The 16,176-nt window shown below is 37.8% G+C and overlaps 2 protein-coding genes across 2 annotated transcripts; both read right to left on the minus strand.

Moving 5' to 3' along the window:
• Nucleotides 1-1,050: 1,050 nt before the first annotated feature.
• On the minus strand, nt 1,051-1,968 carry LOC117462412 (eotaxin-like). Its single transcript, XM_034104635.1, has 3 exons — nt 1,803-1,968; nt 1,574-1,682; nt 1,051-1,405 (listed from the first exon to the last, which is right to left on the minus strand). Exons 1-3 carry the CDS (start codon nt 1,867-1,869, stop codon nt 1,294-1,296), a joined length of 288 nt encoding a protein of 95 aa, XP_033960526.1. The 5' UTR covers nt 1,870-1,968; the 3' UTR covers nt 1,051-1,293.
• Nucleotides 1,969-11,098: 9,130 nt separating this feature from the next.
• On the minus strand, nt 11,099-12,840 carry LOC117462945 (C-C motif chemokine 26-like). The gene is made up of 4 exons (XM_034105317.2): nt 12,740-12,840; nt 12,513-12,633; nt 11,695-11,772; nt 11,099-11,565 (listed from the first exon to the last, which is right to left on the minus strand). The coding sequence occupies exons 1-4, from the start codon at nt 12,819-12,821 to the stop codon at nt 11,430-11,432; spliced, it is 417 nt and encodes a 138-aa protein (XP_033961208.1). The 5' UTR covers nt 12,822-12,840; the 3' UTR covers nt 11,099-11,429.
• Nucleotides 12,841-16,176: the final 3,336 nt, after the last annotated feature.

Genomic DNA, 16,176 nt, shown 5'->3' on the forward strand with positions numbered 1-16,176 from the left:
TGGTCTCGCGAAGAAGTTTTAAGTGGACTTTTTATTAAATGAATAATAATATATGTGTTGTGGTTTCAATAATAATAATAATAGATTACATTTGCATAGCACCTTTCAAGAGACCCAAGGCCGCTTTCAAGTATCTTTCCTTATTAAGGAAATGCATATTAGGCCTATATGGTATGTAATATAAAACTTCTAAAATGATGAGATAACTATTTACAGATGTAGAGCAAAGACATCTAAACTACAAGAAACATATGTGTTGATATGAATGTAAAGAGCATAAGTACAAATCCAAACCCCCAAAACTATGTTGCTCTGTGAGTAGTGGAATATACTATACTCAAGTGCAATTATAAGGTTCTTGTCCTTTAGTATTTTTATGCCGGTTTAAACATCACCTCACTTTATTTCAAATGAAAATACTTTTTTCCACAACATTTTTTGAAAGCTTTAGTACTTCTTCCTTCACACAATTAGACACATGTGATGGACGGATACAATGTGATGCTATAGAATCTTACTCACAGAAAATTAAATAGTTAGCCTACTATTAGCTACTATTATTAAACATGCTAATTACACATGAACACATCATCATTAATGTAGTATTATTCTACGATGTGATAGTTTAACACTCACATGTTCTGCAATAAGCACTTTCAACTTAGCTAATATTGTTTTTAGTATTTAAAGAGTCATAGTTATATAATATGGTAATATAAACAGTATCTTTAGATTCTGGTATTCCTTATTTTACTTTAGCAAAGACTCTAAATATTTTATGATAAATAGTAAATACTACTTTTTGGACCCTCTTTGACTCAATAATCTCTACCAGCTTTCACACTAAAAAGAGTTGCACTACCAACTGACTCAACTATGTCACTATGGTGAATCTTTGTCTTGTCAGGTATTTTTCAGGTAATAAAGTTCATATATTGATGAGATAAGAAGCTAAGAGAGAATGCCCCCTCAGATGCCGAGATACCAAATGCAGCTCTATGAACCAAAACACACATAGTTCTGCAATTCACAATCACCACAACCAGCTGCTCATTTGTGACCATATTTTATTAGTACTGTCACTCAGAATAAATGTACACAAAGTATTATTTACATATCTACAGTCATCATATACACCTAATCATTACAGTTATACATGAAAATGGCAAATATGATAGACTACAATGAGGCAAGGACTTTAAATAAAATATCTAAATGTTAAAAGGTCTGTGGAAATCAAACAAAAGCAATAGGAAGTTATAGCATTTTAACTTTTGTGTGACGGTGTTTGTGTCAGGTTAAACGTTGGAGTTGCCAGTTCTTTCCGTCGATGTAAGCCATGCTGGTCAATGTCCACACTTCATTGGGGTTAGAGCAGATCCTTTTGTTGTTCCGTGTGGTAAATCTATTGAAAATCAAAACACAGAAAAATACACTTTCAGTAAAATGTTGTATCAATTTTGAAGAGGAGATGATCAAAACAAAGTAAATCAAACAATTTTATCTTGATGAATCACAGTTTAATTTCATCAGTGATATCAATAGATCCAAGGACATGTTATGAGAGACTTACACCACTGCGTTGATAGGACATGCCGATTTATTTTGTTTGTAGTAAGTCACCAGCTTTTCTCGCTGGACCTGAGTCCTTAAAAGTTTTCGGCAACAACTGGCTATCCCACCTTTGAATAAAGACACAACATTATATTATTATCAGCAACTTATTTTCTATAATCATAATCCATTACACCAGATATTACTCACAAAATATTAAATTAATGGACAAACAAATATGTTCTTACCCTGAGCTGAGGCTGTAGACACCAAGATAGTGATCATGAGAAGCGAGACAAAGACGAGGTTCGTCATCTTGGGTCTCTGGCTAGAAATGATATGATGTGTGTGTCTCTGCTGCAAGCCCTTTTAAGCCCACCAACCTGCAATACGTCAATTGCAAGTAAAGCATGCTGCACCCACTGCTCTGCACACAGCTGGAAAGAAGAGAACATATTTCCTCTAGCAGCTAACCGGCGTGGTTTTCGCCCCTCTACTCATCACTGGTGGTCTGAGGGTGTCAGAGAATGTTCCACTGCAGGAGGTTGTGGTTTATGCTTGTATTTTATAGTATTCAAATTTCTAAATGTTATATGGAAAGTAAATGTTACACTAGTAGCTACATAGATCAGCTCATAAATTATGATCAGAATACCTTTATCTGTCCTACACAGGGGAAATGTGCATTGTTACATAAAATAGAGACAAATGAAACACTATTAGAAAGGTCATGCACATAATATTTAAAAAGAAGTTGATAAATAATTCATTATGGTCAGAGAAAATGATAAAGTGATTGAGTCACTTTCTCTACTTCACTATCATTTTAAAAGGATCAAAGTACATTTTTTGCAACTTTCCTACACACCGACTTTTTAGATATTGCTTTTCTTCGTTTTTTAGATTCTTTGTTTGCCCGTTTTTGTAATAATAATCCACTAATAACCGGGCTCAATGTAACCTGAAAAATAGGAAAGATTAAACCTTTTCTGTTACTTAAAAGGTCAGGGGTTATTGGTAAAGTCACTTTTTACTGTGAGGTTTTTGAGGTGTGTGTGTATTTGTGCTTCTGTCGCTGTGTACTAATTTCTACTAATTTATCCCTACAACAATCACTAAACCAAGATGAGTCATTCAAATCTCGGACAAAATAAGCAGGTATTATTTAAATAATGACAAATAACGATTAGCTTGGCCTATCATCATTACCTTTCCTTATCATGATTTAAATGGATGTAAGGAAGACCTTCACTGTAGACTTACCACTGTTAATATTTACACATACACATACACAACTGAACTGGTTAAATGTTGTTACCTCCATTCATTTTACAAGAAATAGCACAGGTCTGGAAGGAATGGTTGCTCTTCACCTAATGTCCAACAGAGGGCGCTACCAAATACAAACACAATCAGTACAAGAGAAGAAAACAAGCACACATCATACACTGAACAAAAATATAAATGCAACACTTTTGTTTTTGCTCCCATTTTTCATGAGATGAACTCAAAGATCTAAAACATTTTCTATATACTGTACACAAAATAACCATTTCTCTCAAATATTGTTCACAAATCTGAAAAAATCTGTGATAGTGAGCACTTCTCCTTTGCCGAGATAATCCATCCCACCTCACAGGTGTGGCATATCAAGATGCTGATTAGACAGCATGATTATTGCACAGGTGTGCCTTAGGCTGGCCACAATAAAAGGCCACTCTAAAATGTTCAGTTTTATCACACAGTACAATGCCACAGATGTCGCAAGTTTTGAGGAAGCGTGCAATTGGCATGCTGACAGCAGGAATGTCCACCAGAGCTGTTGCCCGTGAATTGAATGTTCATTTCTCTACCATAAGCCGTCTCCAAAGGCGTTTCAGAGAATTTGGCAGTACATCCTCACAACCGCAGACCACGTGTAACCACACCAGCCCAGGACCTCCACATCCAGCATGTTCACCTCCAAGATCGTCTGAGACCAGCCACTCGGACAGCTGCTGCAACAATCGGTTTGCATAACCAAAGAATTTCTGCACAAACTGTCAGAAACCGTCTCAGGGAAGCTCATCTGCATGCTCGTCATCCTCATCGGGGTCTCGACCTGACTCCGGTTCGTCGTCGTAACCGACTTGAGTGGGCAAATGTTCACATTCGATGGCGTCTGGCAAGTTGGAGAGGTGTTCTCTTCACGGATGAATCCCGGTTTTCACTGTTCAGGGCAGATGGCAGACAGCGTGTGTGGCGTCGTGTGGGTGAGCGGTTTTCTGATGTCAATGTTGTGAATCGAGTGGCCCATGGTGGTGGTGGGGTTATGGTATGGGCAGGCGTGTGTTATGGACGACGAACACAGGTGCATTTTATTGATGGCATTGTGAATGCACAGAGATACCGTGACGAGATCCTGAGGCCCATTGTTGTGCCATTCATCCACGACCATCACCTCATGTTGCAGCATGATAATGCACGGCCCCATGTTGCAAGGATCTGTACACAATTCCTGGAGGCTGAAAACATCCCAGTTCTTGCATGGCCAGCATACTCACCGGACATGTCACCCATTGAGCATGTTTGGGATGCTCTGGATCGGCGTATACGACAGCGTGTTCCAGTTCCTGCCAATATCCAGCAACTTCGCACAGCCATTGAAGAGGAGTGGACCAACATTCCACAGGCCACAATCAACAACCTGATCAACTCTATGCGAAGGAGATGTGTTGCACTGCGTGATGCAAATGGTGGTCACACCAGATACTGACTGGTTTTCGGACCCCCCCAGACCCCCCCAATAAAGCAAAACTGCACGTTTCAGTGGCCTTTTATTGTGGCCAGCCTAAGGCACACCTGTGCAATAATCATGCTGTCTAATCAGCATCTTGATATGCCACACCTGTGAGGTGGGATGGATTATCTCGGCAAAGGAGAAGTGCTCACTATGACAGATTTTTTCAGATTTTTGAACAATATTTGAGAGAAATGGTTATTTTGTGTAAATAGAAAATGTTTTAGATCTTTGAGTTCATCTCATGAAAAATGGGAGCAAAAACAAAAGTGTTGCATTTATATTTTTGTTCAGTGTATATTATCACATCATAAATCTATCGATTAGATTTATGATTAGAAAATTATAAAAGTAGGGTAGACATGTTAATATTATCCGGCTGAACAAAACGTGCACCTGTCTCTTATATTTGTGACCTTATTTCGAGCTATTTTCCATAATCCTATGGAGAAATTGTTGGTTTTTGTTAGTTTTTGAAGGGACTTCCCATGTCTCCCGCAGTATTAAAGTAAAATCTGAGCGCAATCAGCACCTGCAAGGTTGGGGAGAGCGCAGCATTTCTGTCTGATCCGTTCTGTTGTTGAGGGGAGATCACCTCGATTAAATCAAAAAGGGCTTGTCTGCCGAAACGAAACCTCTCACCTCACTGAATAGATATCCAGTGGGTTTGTTCGATCACGGACGACTCTCTCGTCTTAATGCCCTTTCGTTGTTACAACATGTAAACAAGACGCACTGCCATAGTTATTTTCCTTCTTGCCTGTTTTACGTTACTATGGATACTAGTCTCTCTTTCCGATTTACGCCTGCTCCATACTAGGCGTAAAAGTTGATTGTATGTTGTTCCTTATGTAGGTTGTTTTTCTCCTGGTCCAACTGTGTGAGAGCCTGAGAGATGCTGCCACTACATGAGAGAAGACACAGGATTCTGGCTTTGACACTATGGATTATTCACTTGGATTCCAGGTTAGCTTTAAAACCATAAACATTCCTTAGAATTAAGCTTTTATCTAGAAATTGACTTGATTGAAATTCATTAAAGCACAACCATACTGAACATATAACACTACACACAAATGCCCAGGTTAAGGCAATGAGACATTCAAGCAATGAAGGGTGACTTTGGTGTGATGTCAGCACTTTCTTGAGACCTTCACAAGAAAATGACAGCCTTTGTCGTTAATTCAAATGAAGAAAAAAAAACATATATTAATAATAGTTACCTGGCAAGTACCACTAGTGGCCGTTACATTGATGACTTGATTGTCAAGAGCAAAAGAGGAAGTAGCATGAAAGAAAACCTAAGTGAACATTGTTTAATCATCAGTGTGACGATTGATTTCCCTTCTTTAAACAATTATACATGTGTATCTAATAACTGTGAAAAGATTGTGACAATTCCCAAGGGGTCGTACGTTTAGATTAACCTAAACAGAATTCAAACCTGAATCTGACGCTCCTCTCAGGTTTACATAGCTCTATGGTTCTCAGATCATTACTAAACAGGCTACTCTCACCTTTAATGTTTTGGTTCACTCTCATTGCTCTTATAGTACTGTTTTCGGGTGCACCAGGCAGCTGTTTCCAGCAAAACAGCTTTTTAAACTGTTATCTACCTGCTCAGTTAGCTGGTGGCGTAGCATTTAGCATCTAAATTGCCAGATAATTCTTTCGGGATTTGTTGGAGATCAACAACACAACTCAAAGAGAGTGAATGTTGGACAATCATCATGTGGACAGAAACATGACTCCAAATGAATGATTGATTATTTAGATTTTTAACTGATGTATGTGAAAATAAGGCAATTCATATTATCATTTGCCATATCAAAAAGCTGATATATCCATGTTGTGTTCCAAACTTTTCTCATTAACATTTTTGTAAGAAGTTGTTGACTATTAGGACCTTTGGCTTTTTTGTGTCCATTCATATGTATTTTCATAAGGCATTAGTTGTAGAACCTTGATAGAGATGTATTTTGAGATTAATTTCAATGGACTACAACACATTTCCTAATAAGTAGTACAAAGAAAGCAAAGACAGTGTGCCACATATCTCTCATGTAGGGCAATTCTGTAGCTAAGTGAAATTATATTTATAAACATAGAAAAGAGAACACATCACTTAAATTAGGTATTACACTCTCCATGTCTCTGCAGAAGTAATCTTATAGTTAATAAGCTCTGATGGAGCTGTCGCCCCGTCACTTTCCAAAAGACAATTTAAGAGGAGTTGTTTTCAAATGGGTCCATTATGTTTAATTGACTCTATCCTGACCCTCCTCAATGACACTCTGTTATTACGATTTAGGAATAATCGCTGCTTTATCCTTTAGTTGTACCGCAGAGTGCTGAGGTCTGCTGGGCACTGATTCACTTTAAGATTATTCTCTATTGTTCTCTCATTTAGGAATAAGTTGGAGCCCATAACGATAATTATATGAGGGAAGAATACGTTCTCACACAATCACAGTTACTGTCTTGATTGAATGTTTCAGATTAATAGCCTTGGTGTAAAGAAGAAACTTGTGAATGAGGTTCATAAAGGAGAAGTTCCATTTTCATTCAGAAATGTTTCGTAATTTTATCTCCGTTTAAGTGCCAATCGCACCGGTTATGCTTCCTTCCTCATTTGGAGAAATCATTTCTGCTTTTCATTGAAAAAGACATTTTGATGTTTCATTCACCAAATCCAGTAAGAGCATGCCTGTTTGATTTAATATTTGCTTACTTTGCTAAAGAGCCTGGTGGCTTTACCATGTGCTGTTTGATAAAACTGCTATAGATGCATGCGTTTAAACCATTTGTACATGCACATTTTCAGAAACTAAAAAAAATAAATATTAAGTAACTGATGGTTTTCTGAAGAGTGGAAGCAAATGTCCCTCTTCGTAGATTTGACCCAAAACATAATACACACATAAAATAACATTGTCTTTCTATAATAAATAAAAACACCTGAAAGGACAGTTTGGTGAGATACAAAGCAAGTGAAATATAGACTTCAAAGGTGTGGACATGCAGAGTATGGGTCAACTTTTTGAAATGTTCTTGTTTAAAGATCATAATACTGTATAGGTGTGGACTTAATTCGAATTTTTGATTATTAAATATATCCTTTATGTACAGCTCTGTAATAAAAATTAGGAGACCCTTTTGTTTTCCTTAAATCTCTACATGTATGGCAGGCAGCCATTCCATTCCAGTGTCTGTTGAAATCCAACACAGAGAAATGTTGTCAGTAGTTAATAGAATAAAATAAAACATTTTCCTTTTTCTCAAACATATACCTATACACTAAATAGTAAAAACCAAAGAATAATGCTACAGTGGTGAAAAATGTTTTTCGGGGTGTATGTATTGTGTAACTTTGGTTAACTTTTGCTACAATGACCATTGTTTGTTAAATGCACTTCAATCAAATCAAATCAAATCAAATTTTATTTGTAAAGCTCATTTAAAAACGATTTTGGTCGAGCCAAAGTGCTGTACATGTAATTTAAACACATAAACACATTACATCACAATAAATCACAACAGATAAAAACAACACATGGAACAGTCAGGAGTAGTAACCCCACTCTAACTAGAAGGCCAGAGAGAAGTAATGTGTCTTCAGTGTGGATTTAAAAGCCCCTAGGGTCTGGGCCGACCTCACATGGAGGGGAAGAGTGTTCCAGAGCCTGGGGCCAGCTGCTGCGAAGGCTCGGTGCCCTCGGGTTTTGAGCCTGGTCTTAGGCACTACCAGCAGCAGCTGGTCAGCAGATCTTAAAGCTCTGGCTGGGGTGTAGCGCTGGAGGAGTTCAGCTATATAGGCCGGAGCCAACCCATTTAGTGTTTTAAATACAAATAAAAGGATTTTAAAATCAATTCTGAACCGGACTGGAAGCCAGTGTAGTGAGGCCAGAATTGGGATGATGTGGTCACGCTTTTTGTGGCCAGTCAGGCATCACAGAATTAGCCCCTTAGGCCTAAAAATTAAGGTCTGCTGTGTTTCCCAGTAGATTAAAATCCCAGTGTGCACATCTGGAAAACCTGTATCTCTCCCATCACCTATTTCCTTGACTTTTTTATAATTATGGTCAAATCCTCTCCTTTGGATATATAATATATATATACCAGACATCCCTATCAACCTTGAAAATAAACCAAAGTGCTGTGTCTTCCTAAGGGCAATAGGACACACACATGACTTGAATGAGAATTTAAGCTTTGGTCATCTTCAAATCCTACAGCACGTTTTATAAAAACGTACTGTATCCATTTACGTTAAATGGTAAATCAATTAAAAAAAAACGGATTCTTAGTCTTTTTAGCAGTTATTTGGCGTTTGGGAGCTTTTTATAAAGCTACAAAAAGGAAACAAAAATAAATCCACACTTAGTTTTTTTGTTAAATAAGAATTCAAATGTCAATATGATTCGTCTTGCAATGAGTCCCTCTCAAACAAGTCCAGACTTGACTAAAACGGCAGATGACCAAATTTGGGTGGAGGATGTTCTTGGAAATATGCGGTGGAAAGGATCTCCTTCCTTCCCTTTTTTTGCCCCTGACAGTCAGCAGCAGAGAGAAAGAAGGGAGAGATAGAGAGAACGATGACACATTGGGTCGAGTGACAGGCACATGATGCTGCTTCTTTAATATTGCTGAAATCAACAGCATATCTAAATCCAATCATTAGGCAGAATTTATAATTAACTAGACTGGAGAGGTGCCAGTTTACCTTCTGGTCACTGCAGAGGTGTCCTCTGGCACCGAACCTTACATCTTTATACTGAGGGAAGAAATACCCAGTGGAAACATACATGAAAAATAAACACTTGTGCAAACTCCATGCAAAATTAATAACAGAATATCAAATTTATGTTGCAAAAATCTAATAAACACAAGTAAGATTTAAGTTTTGTTGTTATCTATACATTCCTATAATGTATTTAACTTTTACTTATGTGTTACTTGTGGTGATAAAAGTGTTAAAACTGTGGCCTGCTCTGAGTACTGAGGTCAGCCCAGTCAATGTCGTGATGAAATCACAAAAAAGGGAAACGGTTGACACCAGCATCATCCAAGTGTGTCCTCCACCCTCATACACACACATTATGTAGAAAGCCCTAAGACACAATTCATCCCGTCAGTTTTTCCTACTTCCTTTTTTTTGTAGTATAAATACTGGAGGTCTGGTCCAAGGAGATCATTCACCTCCATCAGCCAGATCAAGCTCCTGCAAAGACCCTCTGGACCATCTCCCACTCTAAAACATGCAGCTGTGCATCAGAAGACTGGCCTGCCTGGCTTTCCTCACCCTGGTTCTGGCAATGACCGCAACGGCCGCTGGTAAGTCTTCTTTTTCAGATCCTTCACCATAGATTAGTACTTTCCTACTCCAGGACAGTTTGAGTACATTTGGAAATTGTATCAGGCCATGATTACAAATTACGTTTCAAATGGCTGACTTTTTATGAAAATGTAGGCCTACAACAAACTGCATTTATTCATATTTGATGCTGCACATTCAAGAGATGTATGCTCGTAACAACCAATCATTTTTGTTTTCTGAATCAACAGAAATAAAGATAATCAAGTGCTGCACCAAGGTTGGTACTTTAAAGATCACCGCTCCCATCATTGGCTACAGGATCCAGAGGAAGACTGCCTCATGTGTAGCCGCTGTCGTGTGAGTATTATCTACTTATTCTAAGTGATGATTACAATTGGTATACAGTTGAAAATGTAAGTTATCTATGAAAATTGGTTTGAAGGTTGTTAAGGATCTTTTCTTCCTTTTTCCTTCCAGATTTGAGACCACAGAGGGAATGGTCTGCAGCTACTGGAAACAGGGCTGGGTGAGAGATAGCATCAGAAAGCTAGAGTGAGTAGGCCTTTGTCATCTCTGTCAATCTTAAGTATTGGACCATTTTTATGGAGGTTGCTTTAGACATGATGTATCAACTCTTCTGATATTTGAACCTGTTGTTTGTGTTTTACAGGCAGATCCGTAGAGAAAGCATCACCGCTGCCCCTACAACCTCCAGCACTTAGAAAGCTGTCCACAGTATCATCAAATATATCTATAGCAAATCTTGAATAATCTAAAATGTTTAAAATGCTTTGTAATGTATTGTAGGATATTTAATATTTATAATTAGCGCTATTTATTTGTCAAGGCTTAGCAGAGATAACAAGTGTTCAATGCTGACAGTTGCATGTTGTATGCATTATAAATAAATAAATGTTCTTGTCTGTAATCGAGAGGTGTCATTGTGATTATTTGATATTAGATATATGAGGTAGCTTTGCTTATTAAATGATCACACTAACCTCATGATGTAGCTGACAGAGGCTCAGTGTTTTACAGAGCGATTGTGCCATCTAGTGGGGACCTGAATGTACTTCAGGACCGTTTGGATCAGAAGAGCGTGTCATTGAGGGAGTCACCTTGTCTGACGAGAGCAGCAACCCCTCAGGGGGCCGGTCTTAAATAGCACATGAGACTGCCTCTATCAGTCAAGTCACGCATCTGCATGAGCTCGAAGGCAGGACAGCTCATAGAAAAGTGTTCAGACACCTTGCAGCAGATGTGCTGGCAGCATCCTTTTCTGCATGAGATTGGATAAAGGCACTACTGCTAAGAATGATGACAGTTTCAAAATTGCTGTTATTATTTAAATTGACTGACACAATTGAATGAGAGCTGTAGTTCTCAGTACAAAATATGGACAACAATGATGGAATACTGCATAGAATAAAGTACTGGTACATTTATTTTTTTATGAGAATTGCTAATGGCATGTTTTAGTACATTCAATGGATTAAGCAGCAGATTTAAAGCAGGCATTAAAACAGCATAGTCCCAAAAGCATACATTAACATTTGCTAAGTGGCTAAGCACATAATCTACTTTAATTATCTCAAAGCTGTTTGTCTAAGGTTCCCCCCCAAGTTATGATAACATGCTGACACTCCATATGCTTAAGGCAAGTAAAAGTAATTACCTTTATCTTTTACTTTCTTTTATTTATTTTTATTAATATCCCCAACATGACCGGATTCACATTAGCATTATTTGGGAATATTTATTTAAAAATTCCTGATTTTGCTAATAGTCCTCGGTGGTGTGTGGGAAGGTTGCTGTGGTACTGACGAAAGATCCACCATCATTCTTCAACGCAGGGTTTACAGTTTTCCTCATTGCAGTTTTACTTGCAGCAGAGGACATCTTCTTCAGTTTTAAACTGTAAAGAAATAAAAAGTATAACTAATATTGCCCCAAAATATAAGAAAACACAAAGCTTGTCTTGATTTTAAAGTCCATATTAAAACTGAAAAAAGTTGATATTTAAAAGTGAGTAGGAGTCCCGTACCTGAGTAATTCAAGAGTCTTCCTCACCCACTCATCCTTCTGTGTCGCACATACCTCATTCTTCCTAACCGTGTAGAAACTACAATAGAGAGAAACATTATCAGACAGAAACAGAGAGCATTGTATTGTAATTCAGTGTTCATGAGTATTGATAACATATTTTGATAATTGTGCCTGTTTGATACTTGAGTTCCAGCACGGATTAATTATTGGAGAAATATTAACATTAAGTTAATATTAATTACATTTCTTTTAAGTTTTTCTACAAAAACTAAATAACACAAGTGCATCATATGCAGTGTTTTATTGTGTCGTACCGAACACAATTACGGAGCTTTAATTATAAAAGCTGTAGGCTTTATAACATAAAATATCAAAATATAATAAGCTGGAGCAAGTGTCTTATCAAGTCAGTCCCAGCTTTTCAGTAAATATTCAAAATGGATTCAAGTTCAATACCCAGCTCTTGTTTAATTGGATTTGTGTCAATCTTAAAGTCTAGACAGCTTGCTTTAAAATCATTTAAAAACACCATTTACGGAGATATGAAGCAAATCAAACAGCTGCCTTTTCATGAAGTCAAGAAATCCACAGTAATTAGTTTTGATGGTGAAATGTTGTGGTAGACTAGATCAGAATGAATGGTCTATTTTGATGCATGCCACAAAACAATTACCAATGTCTTTTAAATATGTTGGAAGATAGCCAATCAGTGCATTGTAATAGTCTTAACCAACCCTCCTTTTAAAAGTCAGGTCAACAATGAAACTCAGATATCATCGACTTGAGTTTTGATGTTTTAGTGTGAGTGAGTCTTACATGATGGCCTCGATGTTGCAGTTTTCCTTGGTGGTTTGCTCTCTGTAGCCCTTTATACGCTGGAAGGGAACTGGCTTCCTGTTGTATCTCGTACAACAGGCATTGCCCATATGGGATCCCACTGGGCACAAACACACACCACATCTTTAAAGAGCAGTTCAGCTTCAAGTCCCAACGTAATGTACTGTATTTAAATATGATTTACGGATGTGGTGAAATAAACTTACGGGCAGTTGGAGCTGGACCGAGCAGGCCCAGGATGAAGCAGAGGAGGACTGTTGTCACGGCGATCATACCTCTGGGAGCCATGTTAACAATGTGCAGAAGAAGCAGCGGGGTCTTCTAAAAACCTCACCCATGTAAACTGTATATATACTTTTGGTTACAATTTTTTTTTTAACCTGTGGCTGCTAAATTGAGGACAGGAAGCCCACTGTTGCATCATGGTAACCAGATTTGCCCCCATTGCACATTGATAATAGAATTGAAGCCTCTATTGTTCCATTACGCAATGCAATGCACCCTTATCTACCTAGCACATTTCAAGGCAATTCAAAGTGCCTTTCAAAAAACCTTAAAAAGCATTAAGACATAGTGCAAAAGGACACACATAAGTATACGATTCATTAACAGTGCATGGAATAAAAAGAAAACGAGCTACAGTGTAATAGAATAGTACAGATATAAATACAAGAATAAAAGGTACAGTTTTGTTTAAGATATGTAATTGGATGTAATGAAAATCAACACCTAAATGTGTTTATGTGGGCATGTGAGAGGACCACAGAGGAGCTGGCGCACTGATGCATATGGTTTATGCCATCTCCTTGGGCTTTCATCCATATTTAGGCTTTTTGGGTTCATAATTGTGCTGTGAAGGTCCTCATATACAGCGAAGCAGATTCTAATCGTCACACTTTCTTCGCTTCATTTCGATTCCTCCAAAGCTTCAGCATATAGCTGAATATGTATCTCTCAGTGCATATGCCTGCATAATTACGCTTGAATTTGTTCCACAAAATATTGTCCTCATTTTGCTTCATATATTTGTTCTAGTGACATAAATGAATAATATCCATAATGAAATATCCATAGTCATAATTTGACATTTTAGCTTAAAGCTGGAGTCAGAGTGTTTTACGTAATCAGCAATCTTAACATTGTTTTGTGGTAAGAATTATGGAGTATGAGAGGTTTGTCAAAATCCCCCTTCCTCGTTAGCATGACCTATTTAGTTTGCAGAAAGCTGACAACTCCAAATCTTGCTCAGCTGACCTAGATAAGCACAACATCTGCAAGCTGTAAACGCTCTATAGCGTACTATACGACTCATAAAATGCATGCTCAAGATGTAAATGACTAGTTGTAAAAATCAACGCCTCATGCTCTGTAAAAGAACTGTGAAATCTTCATGAATTAATTCATGATGCGGAGGGACGTAGGGTTTTCCTTTTCCCTGTTTACACTACATACTGTATGTTATTGCATGTAGATATCTTGCCAGGCAATATATAAACACTGAAACTACACTTTGGCATTCAGTGTCATTTTACATTCTTCAGAGTGATACTCAACGGATCCTTGAAGGAGAAATCTATTTCTGATGCCCTTTTCACAAGAAAATCAAGAGTGTGAAGGCCAGAAACAGATTAGGGCCACTACAGCTGATGGGGATTCAGTATGTCTTGCTCAAGGGCTCTTCAGGAATGCAGATGCTTGCTGTCATAGCACGGAGACAGCTGGAGAACCTGCTGCCAGTTAAATGAGTCTCCTTACTCTCACCACATGTAGTTATGATTCATAAGTGTGTGCACGCCACAAATGTGAGGATTTTTCATATCCTCACCCACGGACATTAACTGGAATGACTAAACTTAACAACTTTTTTCCCTTAAATGTAATGCTCCCTTGAATCATGAGTTAGTTAGACAGGAAGGAAATGAGCTGAAGTCACAATGTACTCCTGCTTTGGGGTTTATAATGATGCCATAAGAAAACACAACCTTGTAGCTGTATTATTTCTTCCCATGCAGATGGATTTGCCAGATTAGAATGCTAATGTCTAGACTATATTGGTATTTGATTTATATTGGCACACTTTAATATTGTTCTCGTATTTGAAAGCACAGTCATTGCCTTGTCTAATCTAGTAAGCCTAAATGAGTTTTAAGTGCTCCGAGCTTTGCCATTTCGTGACAGTTTTAAAGATCATGAATCATTATGATGTTCTCGTTATGACTTGCCTAACTTCCTAACCCTCCTTGAAACCTCCACTGTCCTGACACTTGGCAGTCTGGCTCTCATGGCTCATTTGAGCACATTGCATAAACCACTTCTGACGGTGTTTGTTTTACCTTCACCCATAGGGGGGCAGTGTTGGTATTGGCCACAGATGGATGTCAAGCAAGACATAATAAATGGATTTGAAGTGAATACCTCACACAGGCTGAGTATCTGTCAAAACATTAGGAACTGCAAATCCAAGTAAAAATAAGATGGTTTGAGTGCTGCTACAATAATGTCAGCAGCAGAGAAGCAGTTACACCTAACAGCGCACGAGTGAAAGTTATTATCCTCGCCCACAGCAAGTAGTCTTCAAACATTGTGTCATTGACACAGTGCGGTACATTGTTTTCACGAGTTCAGGAGCAGTTTTTACCCTGGCTTCTAATCTATCCTCTTTCTGTGTGTTTTGCTTATGTGTGTGTGAACTCTTGAGACTACTGATAAAGGGAAAAGGTAACATGATAAACTGGACGATCGTCAGGTTTGACAGCCTAATCCCTGCTAATCCTCCGTATAACACAGCCACTTATCCTCATCCTGTCTTTCTTCAATGGAGGACACACAAACAGACAGTCACACACCCTTCTCTGAAGTTACAGCCCTACTTCAAAGGGTTACTCTCATTATTAGTGCACATCTTTTAATTATAACAAGTTGAGGGTTTGATAATAAAATCAACACGTTTTTTTTTAAATGAGTCAATCCCAGATATTTTTTCAGTAATCTAATAATAATCAGTTAGTTGTTTCATATATACGTATTAAGATGCCAATAAATTAGATTCACCACTCTCTGTTGTTTTTTATCACTGAAAATAGATTATTAATCAAACACTTGGACTGTTGGGTAAACACAAATAAAAACCTACTTAAAATGTCCCCTTGAAAAAGAACTGGCAGATTAACCAATCATAAAAATAATCACTGCAGCCGTACAGCGTCCAAAGAATGTCTTCAAAAAAGTCATATCTGAAAATAATATCTAAATTAGACAAAAATACCTTTTTTCTCCAGAAATTCAAATATTCAAGGTTTAAAAATCAACCCATGTTTATTCTTTCAACAAAAACGCCAATTTTGGCACAACATTGACACATTTTTACCATAGCGACTGGATTGGCCAACTATTAGCAAACTGTTGCCTATTACAAAGATGCAGCTGACATGCAGGCTCATTTGCATTTATTCACAACACTCCCTCGAGCTGAGGGGAACTCCTGATCTGGGTGATAATTCTGTGTCCGTTCTTCACTAACGGTTACTCTTTTTACACCAAATGTCATTTTAACTTTTGTTAATTTAAAGAAATATTGGGTTCAGCAGCTTTAACAGCAGTAAGTCGATTTTTTAAATAGTCAATGTTAATGTGCTGTTTACTT

The sequence above is a fragment of the Pseudochaenichthys georgianus genome, chromosome 17 (genome assembly GCF_902827115.2).
Source record: "Pseudochaenichthys georgianus chromosome 17, fPseGeo1.2, whole genome shotgun sequence".
Lineage (NCBI taxonomy): Eukaryota > Metazoa > Chordata > Actinopteri > Perciformes > Channichthyidae > Pseudochaenichthys > Pseudochaenichthys georgianus.

Coding starts and splice junctions, on each gene's coding strand:
- LOC117462945 (XM_034105317.2), bottom strand. CDS start 12,821: ATGGCTCCCAGAGGTATGATCGCCGTGACAACAGTCCTCCTCTGCTTC. Junction 12,634..12,739: donor CGGTCCAGCTCCAACTGCCC/GTAAGTTTATTT, acceptor GTTTGTGCCCAG/TGGGATCCCATATGGGCAAT. Junction 11,566..11,694: donor AAGACTCTTGAATTACTCAG/GTACGGGACTCC, acceptor ATTTCTTTACAG/TTTAAAACTGAAGAAGATGT.
- LOC117462412 (XM_034104635.1), bottom strand. CDS start 1,869: ATGACGAACCTCGTCTTTGTCTCGCTTCTCATGATCACTATCTTGGTG. Junction 1,683..1,802: donor GTCTACAGCCTCAGCTCAGG/GTAAGAACATAT, acceptor CTTTATTCAAAG/GTGGGATAGCCAGTTGTTGC. Junction 1,406..1,573: donor TGTCCTATCAACGCAGTGGT/GTAAGTCTCTCA, acceptor GATTTTCAATAG/ATTTACCACACGGAACAACA.